The sequence below is a fragment of the Saccopteryx bilineata genome, chromosome 5, assembly GCF_036850765.1.
Source record: "Saccopteryx bilineata isolate mSacBil1 chromosome 5, mSacBil1_pri_phased_curated, whole genome shotgun sequence".
Taxonomy (NCBI): Eukaryota; Metazoa; Chordata; class Mammalia; order Chiroptera; family Emballonuridae; genus Saccopteryx; species Saccopteryx bilineata.
In genome coordinates, this window is record NC_089494.1 from 64,237,282 (window position 1) to 64,258,469 (window position 21,188).

Below are 21,188 nucleotides of genomic sequence, written 5' to 3' on the forward strand. Positions count from 1 at the left end.
TCCTGAAACCATGACCAGAGGGGGGCTACTTTCTGCCTGGCCCGCTAGAGGCCAAACCCATTTCCACCCCTGAGCCTAGGTGTGAACAGGTCCTGGAGAGCTGGGCAAGGAAAGGGAAGGTGACTCCAGGCAGCAATGAGTCTTGAGTGAGAAATGTGAGTCCTTAGATGTCCTGTTCCTGAAGCAGTTGGAGTTGCAGGCAGGCCAAACTGGGGTGAAGCTCACCAGACTCAATTCTGCCAACGAGGCCCTTGTCTCTTCTTACTGAGTCCCTCTGGGTCTCCAGTGCCCTGAGCAGTTCCGAGGGGGCCAGTATGAGGAGAGGTCAGTTTAGAGGTTAGATCAGCCTGGGGTTCACTCACTAAATGGTGGTTGTGTGTGTGTGTATGTGTGTGTGTGTGAGAGAGAGAGAGAGAGAGAGAGAGAGAGAGAGAGAGAGATATCTCAAAGGAAACCTCTGGGATGGCACCACAGGGTAGGATGAGGGTGGGAAGAATAGCCGCAGGGGACTGAAAGTCCTGTTTTTGTATTGATAAAGCCCTGCAGAAGGGCCAGGCCCCGGGGTCCACGGGCAAAGAAATATTTGTAACTAATCCCTCTATACACACTATCTTTTCATTGCAAAGCAGTTAGGAAGGGGAAAGAACCAGAAAGGCTGTGGAGCACTGGGCCTCTGCGAGTGCCCTCTGGGCTAGCCAATGTAAGCTCCACAAGGGGAAAAGATACTTAAATAAAAAGTCCAGCCAAGAGCTAGTCTCAGGTTTTCCTTCATGCGCGCACATGTGAAGTCCAGAAACTCAAAAATTAACCAACAACCCTCTTCTTGCCCTAGTTAACTGTCAGGGACAAGGAGCGCAGACATAATGGTTTAGGAAGTGAAAGGTTTTTACTTGAGCCAAGTCCAGAGAAGGGAAAGAAAAAACCAAGCACCTCTAGGAATCCCTCATCTTCCAAATGAGAGCGTCCCCATGCCCCTCCAGAAACGTTTCCCCGAGCTGGGAAGCTGAGCGCAGCGCCAGGACCAGTCTCTCCGTAGCCACTCCGCCACGCAGGCCTTCTGCCCTCAGTTCCCACCGGGTTTTCCAAGACGCTTCTTGTTACTAGGTTGGCAGCTGCGCAACCAGCCGGCTGCCCGCCCGTTTCTTCTAAAAGTTTTCCAGCTGGACTTCAGCAATTTAGGAGAAAGGCGCCCAGCCTCTGCGACCTTGGGGCCGTTCCTCAGGCCTCATGGGGTAGTTTGGTCAGGATCTGAGCGCCCCTCGACGTGATGACGACGGTGTGCTCGAACTGGGCGGACCTGCAATACAGAAGGCAGTGGTGAGGACTCGCGCCGGCGCAGGCCCAGCGGGAACGAAGCTCACCAGCGCGAGCGAAGCTCACCAGCGCGAGCGGTCGAACTTTCCCTTCCCACACAATTTAAAAGCAACCGGGCAGAAAGCAAACACCTTTGATTGTCCAGGGAGACCACAGTCCACGCATCCTCCAGGACTTTAAATTCAGGTGATCCCTCGGTTATGATTGGCTCTTTAAGAGAGAAAATAATTACTCCAGTGATCTAATCAGATTCTTGTTAAACATTGTTTCTGCTGATTATAAAAAAAGAACAAGAAGGTTCTCCCCTCCCCTCCCAGGTACTTCCCCCAAGGGTTCGTGTTGTCATATCGCAAGGGCTGATAATTGATGTTGCTTACATAGTACACTACAAACTAAACAGTAGGAAGAGAAAACGTTACAGCATTCAAAATGTGTGAAGTTGCCTACTTCGTAATTTTTTAGAGGAAAAAGGGCATTTTAATCAAGCCTTAATTAGGACCCTGTGGATAATAACCACCCAAACACCAGTCCCTCTTATAAGTACCAGTGAGTTTCAAAAAATATTTGAATTTTTAAAACATGCTCAAAATGTTCATTAATCAGCAAATAACAATTTTCTTATTTCACTCTAATTGCTTCTCCATTAAATCCCACAGTCAGAAACATGATGCCTTCCGGGTCTTAGGTGATTAAAATTTGGTGGGGCTACCAATCACAGGATCAGCCAAGAATGGGCCACCAGAGAGTATGTGCCATTTGCTGACAGGGAGCAAGGGACATAATAGCCTCCAGTTACTAGGTGTTAATGAACGAACACACACACACACACACACCAAAATCCAAACACCACATTATACTGGTAACAGAATTAGACATTGGAGGGCTGCTGTCTGCTAAATGTGTCGGTAAGAATCTGATTTAGGAAGATGGGTCTCAAGGATATTATTTAATCAGATTTATTATGCATCTGAATTATTTCATTATGCTGATTGACTTTATTAGTCCTTCATGGGGCTGCCTGGCCTAGGCCAGCGCCATTGCTTCCGCTGGGGGAGCCTGGACTCTCTGAAGAGGAGATCCCGCACTGACCTATGGTGAAGGCCATTCCCTCCTCCATGAGTAGATCGCTGTCATTTGCTGCAAAAAATAAAACATGGGGTAGGCAGGGGGAGTGGGAATGAGAAATGGAGGGAAGAATAGAAAGAAACAGAATTAGAGGGGGGGTTGGGCTGTTCAAAAAACTTGGTAATTTAATTTTTTTTCTTTTGGGATAGAAGTGGGGGTGGAGATTTCTAGAATCCTGGATGCTGGCTACCAACCAGGAGTTAAACATGGGGCGCCTGGGCCTTTGCATTTTCTGCACTTGGGGTCAAGGCCTAGCAGGGCAGCCTGGGTGTTTTAGACACTTGACAGGATCCCCCACTCCCACCTCCCCACCCCAACACTTGCTATGAGGTCTCCTGGCTTTGCTTGGGCCGGGGCCTTGTGATCCACCCCCATGCCAAAGACAAAGACATCGTGAGGAACAGATGCAAAGGAAAGGCAGCCACTTAGGGTACAGGTTGCAGTATGAGGCAAGGTCAGGGGTGACTTCAAAGAACTCCAAGTGTGGGTCTGGGTCGGGCACATGTCTGAGAGGCCATTTCTGCCCTCCATCCTGGATCCCTTCTGAGCTGCCTCAGGTGGGGCTCTTTTTTGCCCAAAGAGAGTTCTGACCTGTTGCATCTCTAGGGCTCTTCCAGGGGATGGGTTCCAGGCAGGGACTGCTCCCACCCAAGCACCAAGTTCCTCCAGGAACTGCTCCCACCCAAGCACCCAAGGAGGGGGTGCACACCTGCACAGGGTGCTTTGGTCTCTGTGCAGGTGTGCACTCCTCTTGGGGGCACTTCAAAGAACTGCCTCCTACCCTAAACCCCCCTCCACTGCCTTATGGCCCACCCCTGCTTTCCCACTGTAGGATGCACACCCAGGCAGTGAAAAACAAGAGATTCTGGGGAAGGAACACAGGGTGGGTATAATCTAAAAATCACTAAAGAGTACATGCTGCTAAATATGTCAGCTGTCAACGCTGTGTAGGATGTAATGAAGTTTAACCACAGCAGTCAGCAGTTAGAGAAGGGGGTAGAAAAAGGGAAACAGAAAACAGTCATAAGTGCATGCCGCTGGGACACTGATGCAGTGGCATTTTGTTTGCAGTAACTCTTCCTAGACAAATAGTCATTGTGCCTTCCAGCCATCACTTTCCCAAGATAAGACAAAAAGTAAAATAAACCTTATTTTGGGAATGAAAGTACTGGGCTCTAATCCAGTAATGTAGTAATGTGCTGGTTATGATTAAGTACTCTTTGAATCCTAATTTTGAATCCATACACATAAAAGGATGATGATGTGGATTCAAAGTTAAACCATCAGGAGCAAAACTGCCTTATCCCAACTCCATTCAATAAACAGCTCCTAAATTAACTTTCTTACCATGATGCCAAATTTCTGGATGTCCATGAAAGTAAGATCCTATCCCATGTCCCACAAAATGTGGACAGACTTGCAAACCATTCTGATGAGTTATGTGGCTTTAAAAGTGACCAAACAAAATATTTAATTAAATTAGATAAGTTCTTCATGCATACATAAATAAAACAAAGTCATTTTAAAATAGTCAATAAAAAAGAAAAAAAGTTATATTTAGAGTCAGAAATAATATGTTTTCATTATTCTGGAATAAATTAATATTTTTGCTATTGCTTATAAAACTCCTTTTGGAAAATGAAGAAGAAAGGTATGTATCTAACACAGAACTTTGCATCATTTACCTTACTACAGCACTCAAACAAGACCACTTTTAGACAAGTGAGTGCGCATGCACACATATATGGATTGACATAACCAAACTACAGTGCATGTAATGAAGGTCATAAAAACCTGCCTGGTGTGTATAGGGCTTCACAAAAAGACTGTAAAAATTACTACTGATTTGGGAACTAAACAGAGGAAAAAATTTACGCTCTAGAAATGTGTCTTCCTACTTCTATAATTCCCTTATTCTGATATATTTCAAAACATTATACATTTGCAAACAGACACAATGTTTGCAAAACATTTGCAAATGTTTTGTGAGAGTGTGTATCACTCACACAAAAAGGTCAAATCTGCTTTGACAATATTCTTGAAACCCTCCAAAGCTTTGTGACCATTTAGGACTTCCCCTCCAGATCTACACCATTAATGGGATTCATAAAGAATGCTTTTTAATCACTGTAATGCTTAAGAAAAACTAGTATTATCATTCTTAATTCTTAATGCTTCATGAGTCATTTCTACATGCAAATCATTTGGATTCCATCTATTCCATATAAATAAAATACAGCACATGTACTCCAACCCTAAAATCTTCACCTACAAGGTTAAGAAGTTGTTTTTGAAACTAGATACAAATGTTTATTTCTGGGAGTGCCAGAAAGACAAGAACACATACACCGTTAACAATATATACTTTCATGTGGATGAAGGGCATAGTGCCTAAACTCTAATCATAACAGTGGATTGGGATTTACAAGATTAAGTACTCTTTGAATTCTAATTTTGAATCCACACACACAAAAGGATGATGATGTGGATTCAAAGTTAAACCGTCAGGAGCAAAACTGCTATTCAAATTCTTAACAAAACCAAAGTTCTCAGATCCCAAACTGGAGTTTCCAAAAGATAGTCCATTTACTTCAACATGACTCAAAGGCATGCATGTCAATATACTTTTCTCTCAACAGTTTTACCTTCATCCCCAGACCTGTAAAATAACTTCACTATAAAAGCAGATGGGCAGACTCTCATTCAGTTTTGATTTCCATCTAACTGCTAGCACAGAAAGAAGAAAGTTGATGCATGTGCTGAGGACAGGAATGATAAGTCAATGTTTTTAACTAGTTGTACTTTATGGATATTTATGTGTGTCTCTGCAGTTTGGGCAGGAGGTGAAACAAGTTTCCCAAAGCCTTTCTATTTGTACCACACAAATTCTGAATAGAAACTGAGGATGGAGAGTGGATAGAGAATGAAAGAGATATTATTAAATAAGACATTTAATGATCCACATTTTTTTTTTTTACAAAAATGGACTCTACCTAAACCTGTAAATTATATTACTTTGTTTCAACAAACCTCAATGATTCTGAGAGCATTCAGTATAAACTGTTCTATTTTTTTTTAAAAGCTGTGGTTGGCAGGCATCACAGCTACATCTTAAATGTGGGTTACAATGGCAATCTTCATCTTAATTTCCAATGAAACGAAGAAAGCCCACTCTAAAAAAACACTTAGGGTCCCTTCCTCATCATACCTCTCATTCCTCTTCATAAAAGAAGCTGTGCAATTACTAGGTAGCTAAAGGTATCTGAGTGCATTCTCCTACAACAATTTACTGCCTGGATCCTGTGGAACTCTGGGTTATAGGAATATCATAGAAGGTATATGTCAAAGGTCAAAAGGATGCAAAGGTAAGAGGATTTCACAGCCATGTGAAAAGAACAGGACAAATTTCCTCCAGTTCCTTGGTTGAGCACCCATCACAATGCTCAATTCTCAGGAGCTAAGTATACATTTCTGTCTACTTTTCAGGATATTCTCCTTCTGGATTGGTAGTTAGCTTTTTAACACATACCTACAGGGGATTAAATGGGATAAAAAAATCTCATCAATGTTCCAAATTGCTATTTAAAAGCACACCCCTTCTATTATTTGGGAACACATGGGAGGCACAAAATTATTTACCTAATTCTAGGATTCAAATTTAACTTCATAGAGACAAGCAAAGTGACTTGTAGCAAATCCCATTCTAACATAAAAGCAAGAACTGGTAACTCTTGTCACATGGGAAGGTGGAGTGTGTGTACCTCTCCTTGACTGGTGTGTTGGGGAACATGGAAACAGCTGGGTGGGCTGGGGTGGCCAAGAAAAGCCACAGGTGCTCCCAACACCAGCCATCATAGGGACAGGACCCACTTCTGAGCACAGGGTCTTCTTGCCCTGGACATTTCACTAATGAAGTCTGTCTGCTTTTTGCTGAAATCTACTGAAATGAACTCTCCTGGTATTAGCTCATGTGTTCTGATGTTTTTCTAACTAAAAATCCTCTTAGGACACTTCCACATGAGTCTGAGCACATTTATGATTTGAAGTCTTTCATGTGGAATGCTAGAGAAGGAAGAAGATGTAGAAAAGTAGTTTATGAACCTTACTTTTAAATTGTACGGTATTATTACTGTTAATGTTTCAGTTATAGTTGAAAGAGAAATCTGTCTTAAGGAATTTCATCTTGTGACCATTTTCTTCAGTTTAATTCCCTTTCATAAGACAGTTTTCCTCAACTGAAGTATTGTCTGGTTAAATTAAAATTCTTAATATATGTCAACTACATTTTTATGACTAAGAATATGTTCCCCAAGAGAGCAGAGAAGTACTATATTTAAATACACACTCTTCTAAAAAAATAACAATACACATAAAAATAAGTATTTGTTGTTGTTTTACCATTTTTACCTGAATCCTATAAAGAACACTACTCTCTAAAGGGTCACATCTCTAACTGAAGAATCTCAAATGGCACCCGATTTTCTAAGTTATGAAAATTTTCCTTCATTTTCCAGATTTTCATTTTAAGCAGTACTTTTTAATACAGGAATGCACAAGTCCAAGGAGCCCCTCTAATGACAAGGAATGTTTAAGTATAATTAGTAATATACATATTTTTGAAAGCCTACAACTGTTTTCCAAATGAATGATACATTTTTTTTTCAGACTGAACACCAATTATTGTATTTTTCTTACAATAGTCCTGAACTTTTATTTGAGGTTTTCTGTTTCTGAAAAGCAGACGTGATGGATTGAAATAAAAGATAATTTATTGCAATGCTTACTTTCATGTGCAAAGAGAAGCAGTATAATTGTAATTTACAGTAGCTGTCAAGAAAAATCCATCACAGATGACACTAAAATGACTTATTTTGCCTGAGCCACTTATTGTTTAAATGTGCATAATCTAATAGAAAGAGATTATTTTTAAAAATCTGCTTTATATTCTTCTAAATTAATATCAAAACATATACTTATGAATTAAACATGAAAAACCATTTATTGATACTTTCATCATGACATTTACAAGTATAAGTTTAAATTATTTTTGATTGAACTGTCACATATTTGTGATACATGAATTACGCATTCACAATATTCTCATATGCACAGATTATGCCATCTAGAGATAATTACAAAAATACAGATTTAGATATATTTTAAAGCAAATGGACCTACAATGAGGATAATAACACAGTAACTTAACAATCACTAGCCCTCATGAAACAAAAGAACACATAGAGAAAAACTCTTTCCATTAAACTGTTTTGGCAATAAATACTTCTTCAGACATCTCCTCCTATCCTATAGGTTTCAGAGAATTTAAAAATTTCTTATAAAGATCACTAGGTTTTTGGTAACATAATACTCATAAAAGATGCTTGAATGTTCTCATGATGTGTCAGTAGAGGGAGGCTATGCAAAACATGATGAATATCTTAAAATTAACGAGACTGAGTTGAAAAATGTTTGTAAACCTTCGGTCTGTAACGATTCCAAGTACTTTTGGCATAAAGGTGGAGATTGCTTGTTTATTTACTCCCTTGAGAGTTTGCCTGAATAAGAAAAGGTGAAATAATAGATGTCCAGAAACACTGCCTTAACCCATTAGAGCAAACATTTGTTAGAATCCGGGCCAGTTTCCTGTCCAGTGGCAGACATAAACCATATAAATAAAGAAATGTACTAGGTTAAAAGTAAAAAGTTCATTGTCTGTTGTTGTTTTTTTTTATATAGTTTTGTAAGTGCTGTTGTTGGGACTGCTGGTTTTCAAAAGAGCTGTTACATGCAAGTTCATACTCTGTAAAAACTGACCTTTGCATCTAAATAGCAAAAATCCAATGTCACTTTCAATTCTACTCCTCTTTTTTATGTATCTAGAATTAATTTAGTGAATATATAATGAAACACATTATCTTACATGGAGATTTATCAGATTTTCCAACTGAATGCTATGCTTTGCTAGTACTAGCTGGAATTCACCTGCATGTTGGTGTGGCGTGTGGCTCTTTTTTGTAAACAGTTAAGTCGAACACAAAAAAAGGGAACAAAGGTCAGCACCCAGCCGCCACTTGAATGTGAGATTTTTCTTTTTATTCCCCTTGATGTATACTAGGCTCTGTGTTATTAGTCTTAATGATGGAAAATTGTAGTGTTGATACAAATCTTTTTTTCAAAGTAGTAGGCGGGAGCTCCATTTGTTAGTAAGTTTTTTTGTGACTAAAAGCCACGGACAGTACATTTATGTAGCAGTAAAAGGCCTAGATGCTCTTTCCATAGCAGAGCTAATTATTCCTACTGTGACCTTACTGATCTAGCCTGTTCCTAGTACATCTCATCTGCACGCCTGTTCCTCTGTGTAGATGGTGTCAGAGAATATGAAAAACCCTATAATGAAACCATTTTCATGATGGAGAAAGGCTACTGGAGTTGCACTTGCTACAAAGAGGCTCAATTATATGAGTAATTGTGATAATTTTCTACATTCATAGCCTTCAATGGGGAAAAAAGAATGAGAGCCACAAAGGAAAATTACTTTAACAAGAAAGTACAGAGAGTAAAAATGGAAGAAGAGACAAAAAGGGGAAAAAATAACCAGAAAAAAAAAAGTTTAAAAAATAGATCTGGAGGGAGGAATAGCGAGACAAGGAGAACAACAGAAATGCTCAAAAGCCCATGTGCAGCTGTGTTGCACAATTAAATTGAATTTTTTTCCTGCAGTTGATGAATGTGACTACTGCAAATGTGCCTCTGTAGTTAGCTATCATTTGTTGTTCTGTGACAGGAAAAGGATAATTACCTCTCAGAGAGAATCAAAGGCTGACATGCCCTTTAGACACAGCCATGAATGCAGAGCTCGAGAGAATGCTTGAATAAGAACTAGTGTTCTCTGCCCCCTTCTACTGAAGAATAAATTTTGTTAAAATGCAAGAGCACCACCAGTAAATTTGTTGAACCCTAGGTGTTCAAAAATATGAGGTACATCTATCGACTCATCCCATTTGCAAAAATAAAACTGCATTTTGAATTCATTTCTATTATATTCATGGACAGTAAGATAGTGAGATATGCATTAAATTTCTTTTCCCAGTAGGGGTCTGATTCAACATTTCCTATGAAAGAACAGAGAGACACTATCCTTTTTTCCCAGGCTAGTTAGCCTATAATTTAAAACTGTCAAAAACACAATTTTGTTCAAAGTCTTCAATAAAAGCTTCTCAGATATAACCCAAAGAGATTTTACTAAAGTTTGAGTCAGACACTGTTACAATATTTTTAAAGCCATAAATACATTTAACTGATATTTTACTGCCTTCTTTCTTAAAGCATTTGAGGGCTTATGAAGAAAAAAGGCACCATCTTTTCAAGGTGACTAAGCCATCCATCCTTCGGACAAATGGGAAGTATTCAATCGTTCATATTAATGAGAACAGTACTTTAAAAGGTACTGATGTGATCATCTTTAACAAAATGCATTACTTTGAAATGAAAACATATATTCCGCATGTCTACTTCAAAACAGTTATGGGGGGAAAGATCTGAAAGTAGATAACAGATTACAAAGAAAAATCTTGAATTCAGAAAATACACATACACTCCAAAAGCAAGCACAGACTGCTGAGCATAAACAATGGTTTACAGGAAAAATGAACCAGACCAAAAAGGACAGAAGATCACCTTCTCAGGCTGTGTGCTAATCCACTGATCTGAATGGTAAAGCTGGCTTGAGCTAACACTTTTTACTTCTGTATCATAGGAATACATTTAACAAGATTCTTTCCTTTATAAAATTTAGCTTTTCTCCTGTCTCATTACCCAAATGTTAGGATGCTTAGCCCCTTCTTGATATTTTCTTCCATGTTTGGTGTGATTTTGAGTAAAGGAACACCACAAACCAACATGTCAAGCTAAAACAAAAGCAGTCCTATAAATATTGCTTGCTGCTTCTATAAATTTCTTTGCTGAACCTGATATAATTCATTTAAAAAAATTTTTTTTTTCTTTTTAACCCAGGGAACAACATTGCCGCCTGGCAGTTCATATACTGGTATCAGACTGAAATGACGGTTCTGAATCATAAAACATGTCATCAATTTTATACCGAGCCACCAATAATCTTTGTACCATTTGCTACCCTCCCTTTACTTGTCAGTGTAAGGCTTACCTGATTGTGTTTCCAATTACGGAGAAGGGAGCCCCTGCTTTGCAAGCTGCAATAGCTTCATCTCTACACCTCCTGGCAACTGCCACTAACTTTCTACCACATTCATCCACATTGCCCACCAAAAACGTTTCAGAGGTGTCTCCATGGTAGCCATTGTAATAGACCTAAACACAGGCAGAAATTTAAAATATATCCTTGTCTAAAAATCTACTCTTCTAAAGTATACATTGGATTCAGTTATATATTTAGCACATTCATATGTTTCACCCTTCCAGGATTACTCTTAAGTTTACCTACAAAAAAAGAAATAGATGTGCTGAAACCTTACAGAAATTTAAAAGATGAAGCTATGCAATATTATATGATTTTAACAATAAATAAGTGACTAGTATGGCTACTTCAGTATTGTGATTAGCAATACTATAGTAACATTTTGATTCCTCACTTTATTTTTGAGAAGACAAAACTATATATGCAAAAATTAATGACCATAGATGCTGACCCACAATTATTAGAATAGGTTTAGAGAATCCAGAAATATTTAACACAGTGAATAGTTTCTTCAATGTCATGAAGATATTTGATCTTTTATTTACCAGTTCTATACTTGGAAGTCATAGATAATATCAAGAAGAAATAAGATAGACATGTCAATATTATAACAGACTACAGGAAAATTTAGCTTGAAGAACTGAAGTGGCTCAATATAGAAATGAAAAATCTTGCCTGAAAGTGAAATCTTAGTTGAATATTTCAGATAGCAGAATGTTAACAGAAAACAAACAAACAACTATACATCAATATTTAAAGACAAAATATAAGAAAACAGTGTTAAGAATAAAATTATAAAAAATATAATTTCATCAGTCTTCAATATTCAATAGTCCCTGCAGGATCCTGAAAGATACCAGATTCATTATAAAAATCAATACCTACCAAACACTATAATAAATATAAAAGGCTGAGAAGACTAATTGAATATTGATCCATTGATGTAGCATGGAATTTTCTATTTTTGCATAAATTTGACCTATGTAATTATATTTCACATTTCTCTTTCTCATAAAGAGGAATGCAGAAACTGTTATACAAATATTTATCTGAGCTTTCTGTTTTAATATTAAATTAATGTCTTAAATCTGCACACAATTCTGCATTTAAAAAAATACGCTCCCACACTCTGAGGGAAGAAGGAAAAGTCTTTATTGTGACTTCAGTTTAAAAGTCTAGGAAATGAAATAGACAAGTAACTTGCCAAAAGTAGTGGCAGAATATAGAGGTAGATCCAGATTCATATGATGGATTATTGGCTTCTAATCCAGTGTGTTCTCTATAGTAGCAAAGTATCTTAATTACTTTGCAATAGAACAGTGTTTTTTATACATTCATTTCCATTTATAATTCAAGAAAGTACAAGTTTTAATTTTATATACAAGAATATAGCATTTACTAATAAAAGAGTAATTATTTAAAAATTCTGTAACTGAATGTTTGTATAACTGCTATTTAAGTAAAAATGTATTTTAAAAAATCTTTATTTGCCTTTTCATATTACTTTTGCTAGCTTTCAAAAGGACTACTTGAAAGAGTCATATATATAACAATACTTTTGAAAGTCTGTGACAGTTACCTGTAATTACTGTTTGTACTCACAAACTTCTTTTTTGCACTTCGTTTATTTAACAAATATTTAGTTAGCTACTACTATGGGCATTGCATAGTCTATTTTTTAATTGATTTTAGAGAGAGAAACATCAATTTGTTGTTCCACTTATTTATGTATTCATTGGTTGATTCTTGTTATGTGACCTGACCCAAGATCAAACCCACAACCTTGGCATATCAGGACTATACTCTAACCAACTGAGCTACCCCACCAGGGCTACATAATCCATTTTTTAACATTCAACTTTCAAGGGAAAAAGAAGTCTATTTTCTTGTGATATATACTGGACATAAAAAATTATAAAATGCAATGAGTATTTTCTGATAAAATATAGATTCTATTAATAAGGTCTTTCACTTAATAAAATATTTCACAAGGACTATAATTTGTTAAGATACTAACCTATATGTTTCCTTGACTCCTTTACATGTCTAAACAGTTGAAATTATTTCACTTTGTTTTATGAATTTTGCAATTATGAAATTACTATGGCCCTGGCTGGTTGGCTCAGTGGTAGATAACTGGCCCAGCATGTGGATGTCCTGGATTCAATTTCTGGTCAGGGCACACAGGAGAAGTGCCCATCTGCTTCTTTACCCCTACCCCTCTCGCTTCTCTCTCTTTCTCTCTCTCTCTTCCCCCCTCCTGCAGCCATGACTCAATTGGAGTAAGTTGGCCCCAGGAGCTGAGGATGGCTCCATGGCCTCCGCCTCAGGTGCTAAGAAGAGCTTGGTTGCTGAACAATGGAGCAATACCCCAGATGGGCAGAGCATCATCCCCTAGTGGGCTTGCCTGGTGGATCCCAGTTGGGGCACATGAGGGAATCTGTCCCTGCCTCCCCTCCTCTCAATGAATAAAAAGAAAAAGGAAAAGAAATTATTATAATGTTAAAAAATAGAAGTGTGTATTAAATCTTCTGGAAACTTAAAAAAGGCATGTAATATTCTCTTTGAACACATTGAAAGCAGGATTAAAGAGTATGATAATTTCATTTAAAAAAGCAGTATTTTATTAGGGGGTAATAAGGTGAGATAATAAATGTAAAACCCCAAATCAGATATAATCAAAAGAAAAGTATATCATGAAAAATACTTTACTTCAGGTACACTTTATAAAATACCTCTTTCTACATGATTCTGTGTTGGAAAGATACCAACAGAATATGTGTGGAGCAAACGTTCAAGTATTCTAAGTAGGATAAAATGATATAAAAAGAATATCATCAATAAAAGAATATTTGGCTATATCTCCACACAAACTGATCTAAAAAAAAAGCCTGGATTAATGTGAACAACTAAAAATCTGACTGAACTCAACTACTGGATGCCAATTTTTACCTCACTCCCACTCTTATCTTGGTTGTTATGGGCTGGATAAAGAACAGCTATTATTTAAAACATTTCCTCTGCACCCCTATGTTCATTGCAGCAGTATTTACAATAGCCAAAATTTGGAAACAGCCTAAGTATCCATCAGTAGATAAGTGGGTAGAAACCTATGGTACAATGGAATACTACTCAGCCATAAAAAGGAAGAAAAACTTACCTTTTGTGACAGCATGGGTGGACCTGGGGAGTATTATGCTAAGTGAAATAATCCAGTAAGAGAAAGACAAACACCATACACCATATGATTTCACTTATATATGGAATCTAATGAACAAAATGAACAAACAAACAAAATAGAAACGGACTCACAGATGTGGAGAACAGACTGACAGCTGTCAGAGAAGAAGAGGGGCATAGGGATTACAAGAGGGAAAGGGGCTGGGGACAGGTAGAAAAGGGTAAGGGGATAGATGGTGATGGAAGGAGACTTGACTATGGGTGGTGAACACACAGTACAGTGTACAGATGATGTGTTAGAGAATTGTACACATGAAATCTATATAATTCTAGTAACCAACATAACCCCAATAAATTCAATGAAAAATCTAAGCAAAAAAATATTTCCTCATTAATAGAAACTATACTCCTTGAATGCTGTCAATCTCAACTAGTCTCATCAGATGTTTAAATTATATCCATTTAAATTTTATTTATTAGTTATCAGATGCATAGTTTATTTATTGTCTACATAATCCAAAGGTATCATTACCAACCTTTTTAGCAAAATGAATAGCCAAAGCACAGAAAAGCCAAGTCTGAGAACAGTCAAGAGCCAAGAATATTAGAAAAGGTTTAGAGCTTGTAAAATTTAAAGTTTCTACATTAAATTATTTTGGTCGTTATTTAAAAGAAAGGTTGTTAACCATTTGGGAAAACTGAAGTTCAGAGAGGAAACCAATCAGCTTGCATGCTTTGAGTTCAAGGCTCTCTAAACCAGAAATGGAACATGACGCTACTACCTTCAGGGATTTTAATAAATCTAAGGAACACAGCTAGCAAGAGAGTTGCTGTCCAAATAGACTGACACACACAGGCCAACGCAGCCCCTAATGACAGACTAAGATAATGACAGGCCCCACTCAGAATCAGCAGGAAGAGGAAGATCAATCTTGGCGGAGTGAAGGAAAAATGCTGGCTTTCTTCACGTTAGCTCATCTCATACATATCTAGCTTCAGCAGCTGCCCAGTGCTGCGGTGCTCTGCATTAACTACACAGTGGATCAATAACAATTACACCTTCTCAAAAACATGACACATAGCAGGATTGGGTTGACATTTCACTTAGGCCAACATTGATCTCAGTGCATCTGATTCCAGCCCTAAATTCAAGTCAGGCCTGGGTTTACTTGGAATAAACACAGAGTTAAAGACAAAAAAGGAAACCAGCTGCCTGCGTCTGGGTCTAGAAGTAAACAGCACTTCCATCGGTGCAGTTCATTCTCAATCCACTCTTCTTCCTGTTGCTACCAGCAATTCTGAAGTTGATCAAAGACTATTTTTTATATGATTTACTCACTGTGACGTCAATGTTGATAATATCTCCATCCTGAAGAGGTCGACTGAAATATAAACAGGGAAAAACGGTGATAGACAGAGCTCAAAAAAGGAATATAAAAATAAATACCTAATGACTACTATCACAAACCCAATGAGTTGCAATGATAATCTAGAGTAGAGGAGGAATCAGTGGAATAACTATACCTAATTTTTAAATTACATTAGTCACATCAAATTTTACAAGACATATATAATATGAACATATTGCCATTTATAAAAGTTTACTATTTTTAAACAAATGTACTTCTTAGTTACCTTAATTTTACAAAGAGCCAAAACATCAATAGTGATAACCAAAATTTACCTACTTTTGGATTTTTACCATTTATATGGTTAAAATCTAAGGAGGTAAAAGAAATATTTAATGTATAACCACCCTTTTGTATTACATACTGCTTTCACAAACATTAAATGAGGGTATCATGTCCATGTAGAAGCAAAAGACTTCAAATTTTTTGTTTTACCATAATCAGCTTCAAAAGTTTGCAGGTGGGCTTCAATTAAACAATAGTGTCTCTCACCATATGTTATAGATCTTAGCTTCATGTTTTAGTTTCCAAAGGAACAATACGTTATTAAGCAATGAATACCTGTCAGGAATACCATGACATAGCACGTTGTTTACAGAGGTACAAACAGATTTTGGAAAGCCTCCATAGCCCAGAGGTGAAGGATAGGCATCGTGACTGATGATTTCCTGATGAACCAGAGCATCTATCTCTTCTGTTGTCATGTCAACCTAGAATATTAAATAAAGAAATTGTGCGGTGACAGTTGAAGACATTTTCTATATCTATTGACTATGCTTTTATCTACAGCACTTACACATGAAATTGTATAAATCTACCGTGATAAATTTGTGGTACAAAATGTTAATTAATTATGATTAATATGATTAACATTAAAATGCCAAATTGAACCTTTTTGACAATCATTTAAGTATACGATGGTGTTATGGACTATTAGGAAATGGAACTTTTAAACTGTTAAGATTCTTCAGATCGTTTGTGAGACATTAAGTGGCATGACTCCTTTTTAACCTGAAAAATTTAAGAATATGTTCTTAGGCAATTCCTTCCTCTTTCTCAATGGTTAGTGCCTTGGGCTAACAGAATATATGAATAAGTACTCAAAAGGCTGGTCAGTTTAGACGACAAAGCTTGAAAAGTAGGTCAGCCCACACCTTTGTATCTCAGAGAAACATTAGGTGGGTTTTGCGGCAATGGTATGTGGATTACGGATCATCACTTAAAAAACTAAATCTGATACTTTTTTTTTTACAGCTTTGATTTTCACTGATCTTGATTTCTTCCATATTTAAATAAGCCAGTGTTTTTTTAAAATATTTTTCTCTTACTAGATGCTCTCCAATTGCTCCCACTCTAAAAGGAGACTATAACTGAGTTTTGTGAGCACATGAAGTCTATTTTCATAACTCATAAATCATGAATAAAATTCTAAAACAAAATCTTTTATTAAAAATGAGCTATTTCTTCAATAATTTTCTTGGTGTCATTTTATATTCACATTATGTTTAGTTACATTGCTATAACAATTTTATGACACAGATGATACCTTAAGCGATTTCATTGTCCAGTCTCACTTCCTAAATCCTGCTCATCTTTTGGAAGCTATCAGCCCATATTTTCTTTTATGAACCTTATATAGCAGAGTGTTTCAGATTATCCTGGAAAAACTAAATCTTGTAGTAAGACAGTTGTACATAATTACATTGCTCTATTATCCATAGCTTTGCGTATCTGGTCTGATCTTTCTTTGCAAAGCTAATGCAGGAAAATAGGAGACAAAGGCTGAGGCAAGCAACTCCTCAGGCACACAGAAATAATGTGGGGAATAAAAGCAGAAACTACAAGGCAGGAGGAAGGGGTGAAAGTCAAGCCGGCTGCTCTGGTAAACCTGCATGAGCTGATTGAGCCCCGGCATCTCCAGAGTTCTATTTAAAATTGAGTATGGATTTTAAATGGTTTCATGAATAAAGACATGAAATAATACAGTCCCTTTCCCTCATCCCAACACTTTACTTAATTATTAACAAATTAGATGTGTACAAAAGAGGAGTTAAAGGGAAAAAGGAAAAACAAGAGTCCTTCTGAAGCTTGGTGAGACACCACCTTTAAATTCTTCCCAGCCAGGAGGAGGACATGACGGGCCAGCTGACAAGCCTGACGAAGCCCTTGAATCTGATCTTCGTTCTTAACTTCTATGCTGTCTCCCCAGGCGGGTATAATGCCTGTCGTCACATAGTCTGGCTTCTTTATGTGCTTGAGGAAAAAGGATTTGAAAACGAAGATCAGAACCCAGCGCATGACAATGGGATCATTTTTTCAGACACAGCCTCCTGCTTCATGGAGCTCTGCCCTTCCTGCCCGGGCACCGACCTCCAAAGCCAGCACAACAGACCCTCCAGGCTGCCCCCAGTTCCTTCCCTTGCCCTTTTGAACTTAACATTGCCTGTTAGTGCTGTCTCTGGATGGTCTGTTAACCTTACTGTGCTTTGAGTCAAACTGGACTGAAGTAGACTCTGGTCAAAACAAACAGTAGTTTTCTTTCTTCCTTCTCCCAACCCCATTAGAAGCGTACTGTCATTGATGAAAAATAGCACCAAGCTTCTAAACTGTCAACTCGCTAATTAAGAGCACTTTCATCTTCTTAACACAAGGATAAAATTTATGCAAAGGATAGCTCACAACACCCTCTCCTAATGAATACATGTAAAAGGCTGACTGTCAAGGCCACTAAAGCCTATCACATATACACTTTTCTTACTTTGCAACTGTACCCAAACTAATAAGGGACCAGACAATAAGACAAAACAGCTTTCTTTTCTTTTTAAATACATAAAAAATGCCTAGAATATTTCTATCATTTGTCAAAACCCAACAAAGTATCCCCCCAAACTCAAAACATTCAACTCTGATTACCCTTGCAGAACAATCTCCATCACTTACTTAAATCCAGCGGCAGTATTCAGAAAATCAACACTATCTTACACACAGAGCTACTCTCTGTCCCAAAGTTTTGCACAGCTCTTTATAAACTACTTATGGAAACTGCTACACAAGCACTGTTGAACAGTACCCAGCAAGGCTACGCAAGAGTTGAGGACAGGAGCTGAGAGAGATAACACTATTCAATTGACATCACGGCACCTCTGGAAGGACATCTCAGAGGATTAAAGGACCTTCACTTATTTTTGTGTGCCAATGGGCCTTCCTGATACAGGTAATGCAGCTGTTAGAGCTCTGAATGAGTGTCTCTCCCCTATGGCTTTCCCAACCAATGCCACGAAAATTCCTGTCTCCCCACAGACTCTGCCCTTAGCTCTGCTTTGTGACCTGGCCAGGTTACAACTACAAGAAGTAGGCCTATTGAGTTGTCACCGAAATTCTAAAACAATACATTCACCTCTTCAGAGGTTTCTTTTTCTTTTGGAACTAAGAAAATGCCAGGAGCATACTTTGGTGGCTTGTCTTGATAGCCCTTGCCACAGAAATGGGTCACTTACCTTCAGGAAGTATAATTAATGTGACTTCACTGTGAAAAAAATAAAACCACATAAAAGGGGGAAAGCAGGTGATTTTTGTGACTAATCTATATTTCTTTCAGCTATTCTTGTTATTCCTAAATAGCCCACACACATCCTTTATAATGCATAAAAAAAGAAAAGAAAGAAAAAGAGAATAGATTATCTTTCCACAGAATTGTAATCTCTAGGAAAAAAAGTTCAAGAATGCTCTGAGACAAGATGTTTTCTTTAACTTACCCTAAAGGATATTCAAAGACAGCAGCATTAATAACAAGAAAAGTATAAGGGAAAAAAATCTAGTATATTAGTTTCAAGTAATCTCTCTTGAACAATTCCAATTTTATAGTCAGATTTTTCTCTAAAAAATTACAATACATGTAGTTTTATTTTCAGTTACAAATTTAATATAGAAAAATTCATGGTAGAAATCTTAATTCTAAATAAGCTTAGGAGTTGTAAACTCAGCTCTTTATTTTAAAAATTTAACATTATAGAACTGCAGGATGTTAAAAGTTCTCAAATCACAATTTAAAATCACAAACCAAGTTTTAAAATTACGATTCAAATACCTTAGAAATCAAAGGTGGAACAACATCTGATTGCTCTGCAGCTAACCTTTATCTTGGCTGGAAAAAGCGGCAGATAATAGGCAATACAGTACCTTAGGGACTGGATGAGCTGAAGAAACTGCAGCCGGCAAAACTATATTGTGTGAAATATCTCTTTGTCTCCAGAAAAAGAAATTTCTTCTTTGTTGGCTGCTTGGCTGCTTGTGTAAGTAGATATGATTGAGTGGTGAAGAGAAAATTCTATGACAACCTAGGAGCAGAAAGAGACACAGTTTAAGTAAAACAAAATCCTAACATAGTGCTCCATTTTAAGATGTTGAGTTGTTGCCTATTAAGTTATTATTCTAATCCTTTACTGGCTCAAAAGGAAAAGACCCCAAAAGAAAGAAAAGCAGTGGTGTTCTGAGTTTTAATACAATAGTAGCACAGCATATTTATTAGCTAATACTATGTTTATATAAGTGTTTGACAATAGAAAATTCTACTCTAATGGAAAACAAACATATTGAAACATCTGCTGAGCACCAGGTCTGTGAAAAGAACGATTTCTGCTGTGCCACCTTATGCAGCAATGTCCTGCATGACCCCAGACTCAGGGCGCTGTTTGGGTGGCTTTTCATTCTTTAAAGCCGTGAAGAATCATGGACAAATTGCCAGCTGCACTTTTTGCCCTCATTCGGATTACTACTCTGTATTAAGTTCATGTACAGCGGGGCATCATACTGAAATTCATTGTGATGAATGCGCAAGTCAAATAGACTAGATAGCAAAAAGGTAGGGAGTAACCCAGAAAGTAAGTGAATATAGGGTCCAAAATAAGCCAAATTATTTCCAAGTATTGATATGGAAAGAAGTAACAGTATATTGTTAGGAAAATTGCAAGTGCTGATATGTATAAAAAGCACATTAATGTAAAAAGAGCTTATATACATATTTATATAAACTTGAATATGCCTATAATATTTCTGAAAAATAATAATCATCAATCGTGGTTATTTCTGGGGCATGTGATTGGGGCCGGGGATAAAGATTTCTTGAGTCATTTTATTTTCTTCTACACTGTTAGATTTTTAAAAACCATTTACTTGCATACCTTTTATAACTAAAACAGTAGTTTTAAAAATCCCTAACATGTCATAATCACATTTCAGGTGTCAGCAAACTACAGTCCTAAGCCTACATCTGACTTGCTCCCTATTTTTATACAGCCCATACCTAAAAGAGATTTATATGTTAATAAATGGTTGGAAAAAAAGAAAGAGAAAACTAATATTTTGTGACATGTGAAATTCCAATTTCAGTACTCCTAAATAAAGACTTACTGGAACATAGCTGTCCTCATTGGCTTACAGTTGTCTATGGCTGCTTCTGAGCTACAGTGGCAGAGTAGCATCATAGGAAAAAAGATGCAAATTCTTGGGCCTTCTCTCCACCTACTGGGATGAGGGCAATCTGTGCTTTAACAAGCCCTCAGGGTGATTCTGCTGCACACACAAGTCTGACAAGTACTGGCCTGAGGTAACCTTTCAGCTGTGAGACACAATGGCAACACGAACTGCTGATGAGTACTGGCTCCAAAACTCAAGAGATCTAAGTGACTTGAAAAAAGGCACCAGTGCAAATAAATCCCAGTGGTTATTGATTGTCATAAATTTTTACTTATATAGAACATAAGATTATGTTCAGTTTAATATTGTTCAATTAAACTTAGAGAAGTGTTTTGCATATTATTTTTAATAATACCAGAAAAAATGTCAGTAATATCACTTATAAATAAAAGTAGGCTGAGGTATTTATATATTTTCTAAGGCTTGTAAAGTACAACATTCCCCTACAGTACCACTATTCCAAGATTGCC

At 37.3% G+C, this 21,188-nt stretch overlaps 1 protein-coding gene across 1 annotated transcript in view; it reads right to left on the reverse strand.

Moving 5' to 3' along the window:
- Window positions 1–867: 867 nt before the first annotated feature.
- The window catches only part of METAP1D (methionyl aminopeptidase type 1D, mitochondrial), a 75,169-nt gene continuing 54,848 nt past the window's right edge, over window positions 868–21,188 (reverse strand). The window contains exons 2-10 of the mRNA XM_066279367.1: window positions 19,423–19,580; window positions 17,347–17,496; window positions 15,805–15,953; window positions 15,174–15,216; window positions 10,604–10,767; window positions 3,787–3,884; window positions 2,404–2,451; window positions 1,446–1,524; window positions 868–1,297 (exon numbers count right to left, since the gene is read on the reverse strand). Of these exons, the coding sequence (XP_066135464.1) occupies window positions 1,219–1,297; window positions 1,446–1,524; window positions 2,404–2,451; window positions 3,787–3,884; window positions 10,604–10,767; window positions 15,174–15,216; window positions 15,805–15,953; window positions 17,347–17,496; window positions 19,423–19,580 (968 nt within the window). The 3' untranslated portion in view covers window positions 868–1,218. The remainder of the gene's footprint in view (window positions 1,298–1,445; window positions 1,525–2,403; window positions 2,452–3,786; window positions 3,885–10,603; window positions 10,768–15,173; window positions 15,217–15,804; window positions 15,954–17,346; window positions 17,497–19,422; window positions 19,581–21,188) is intronic.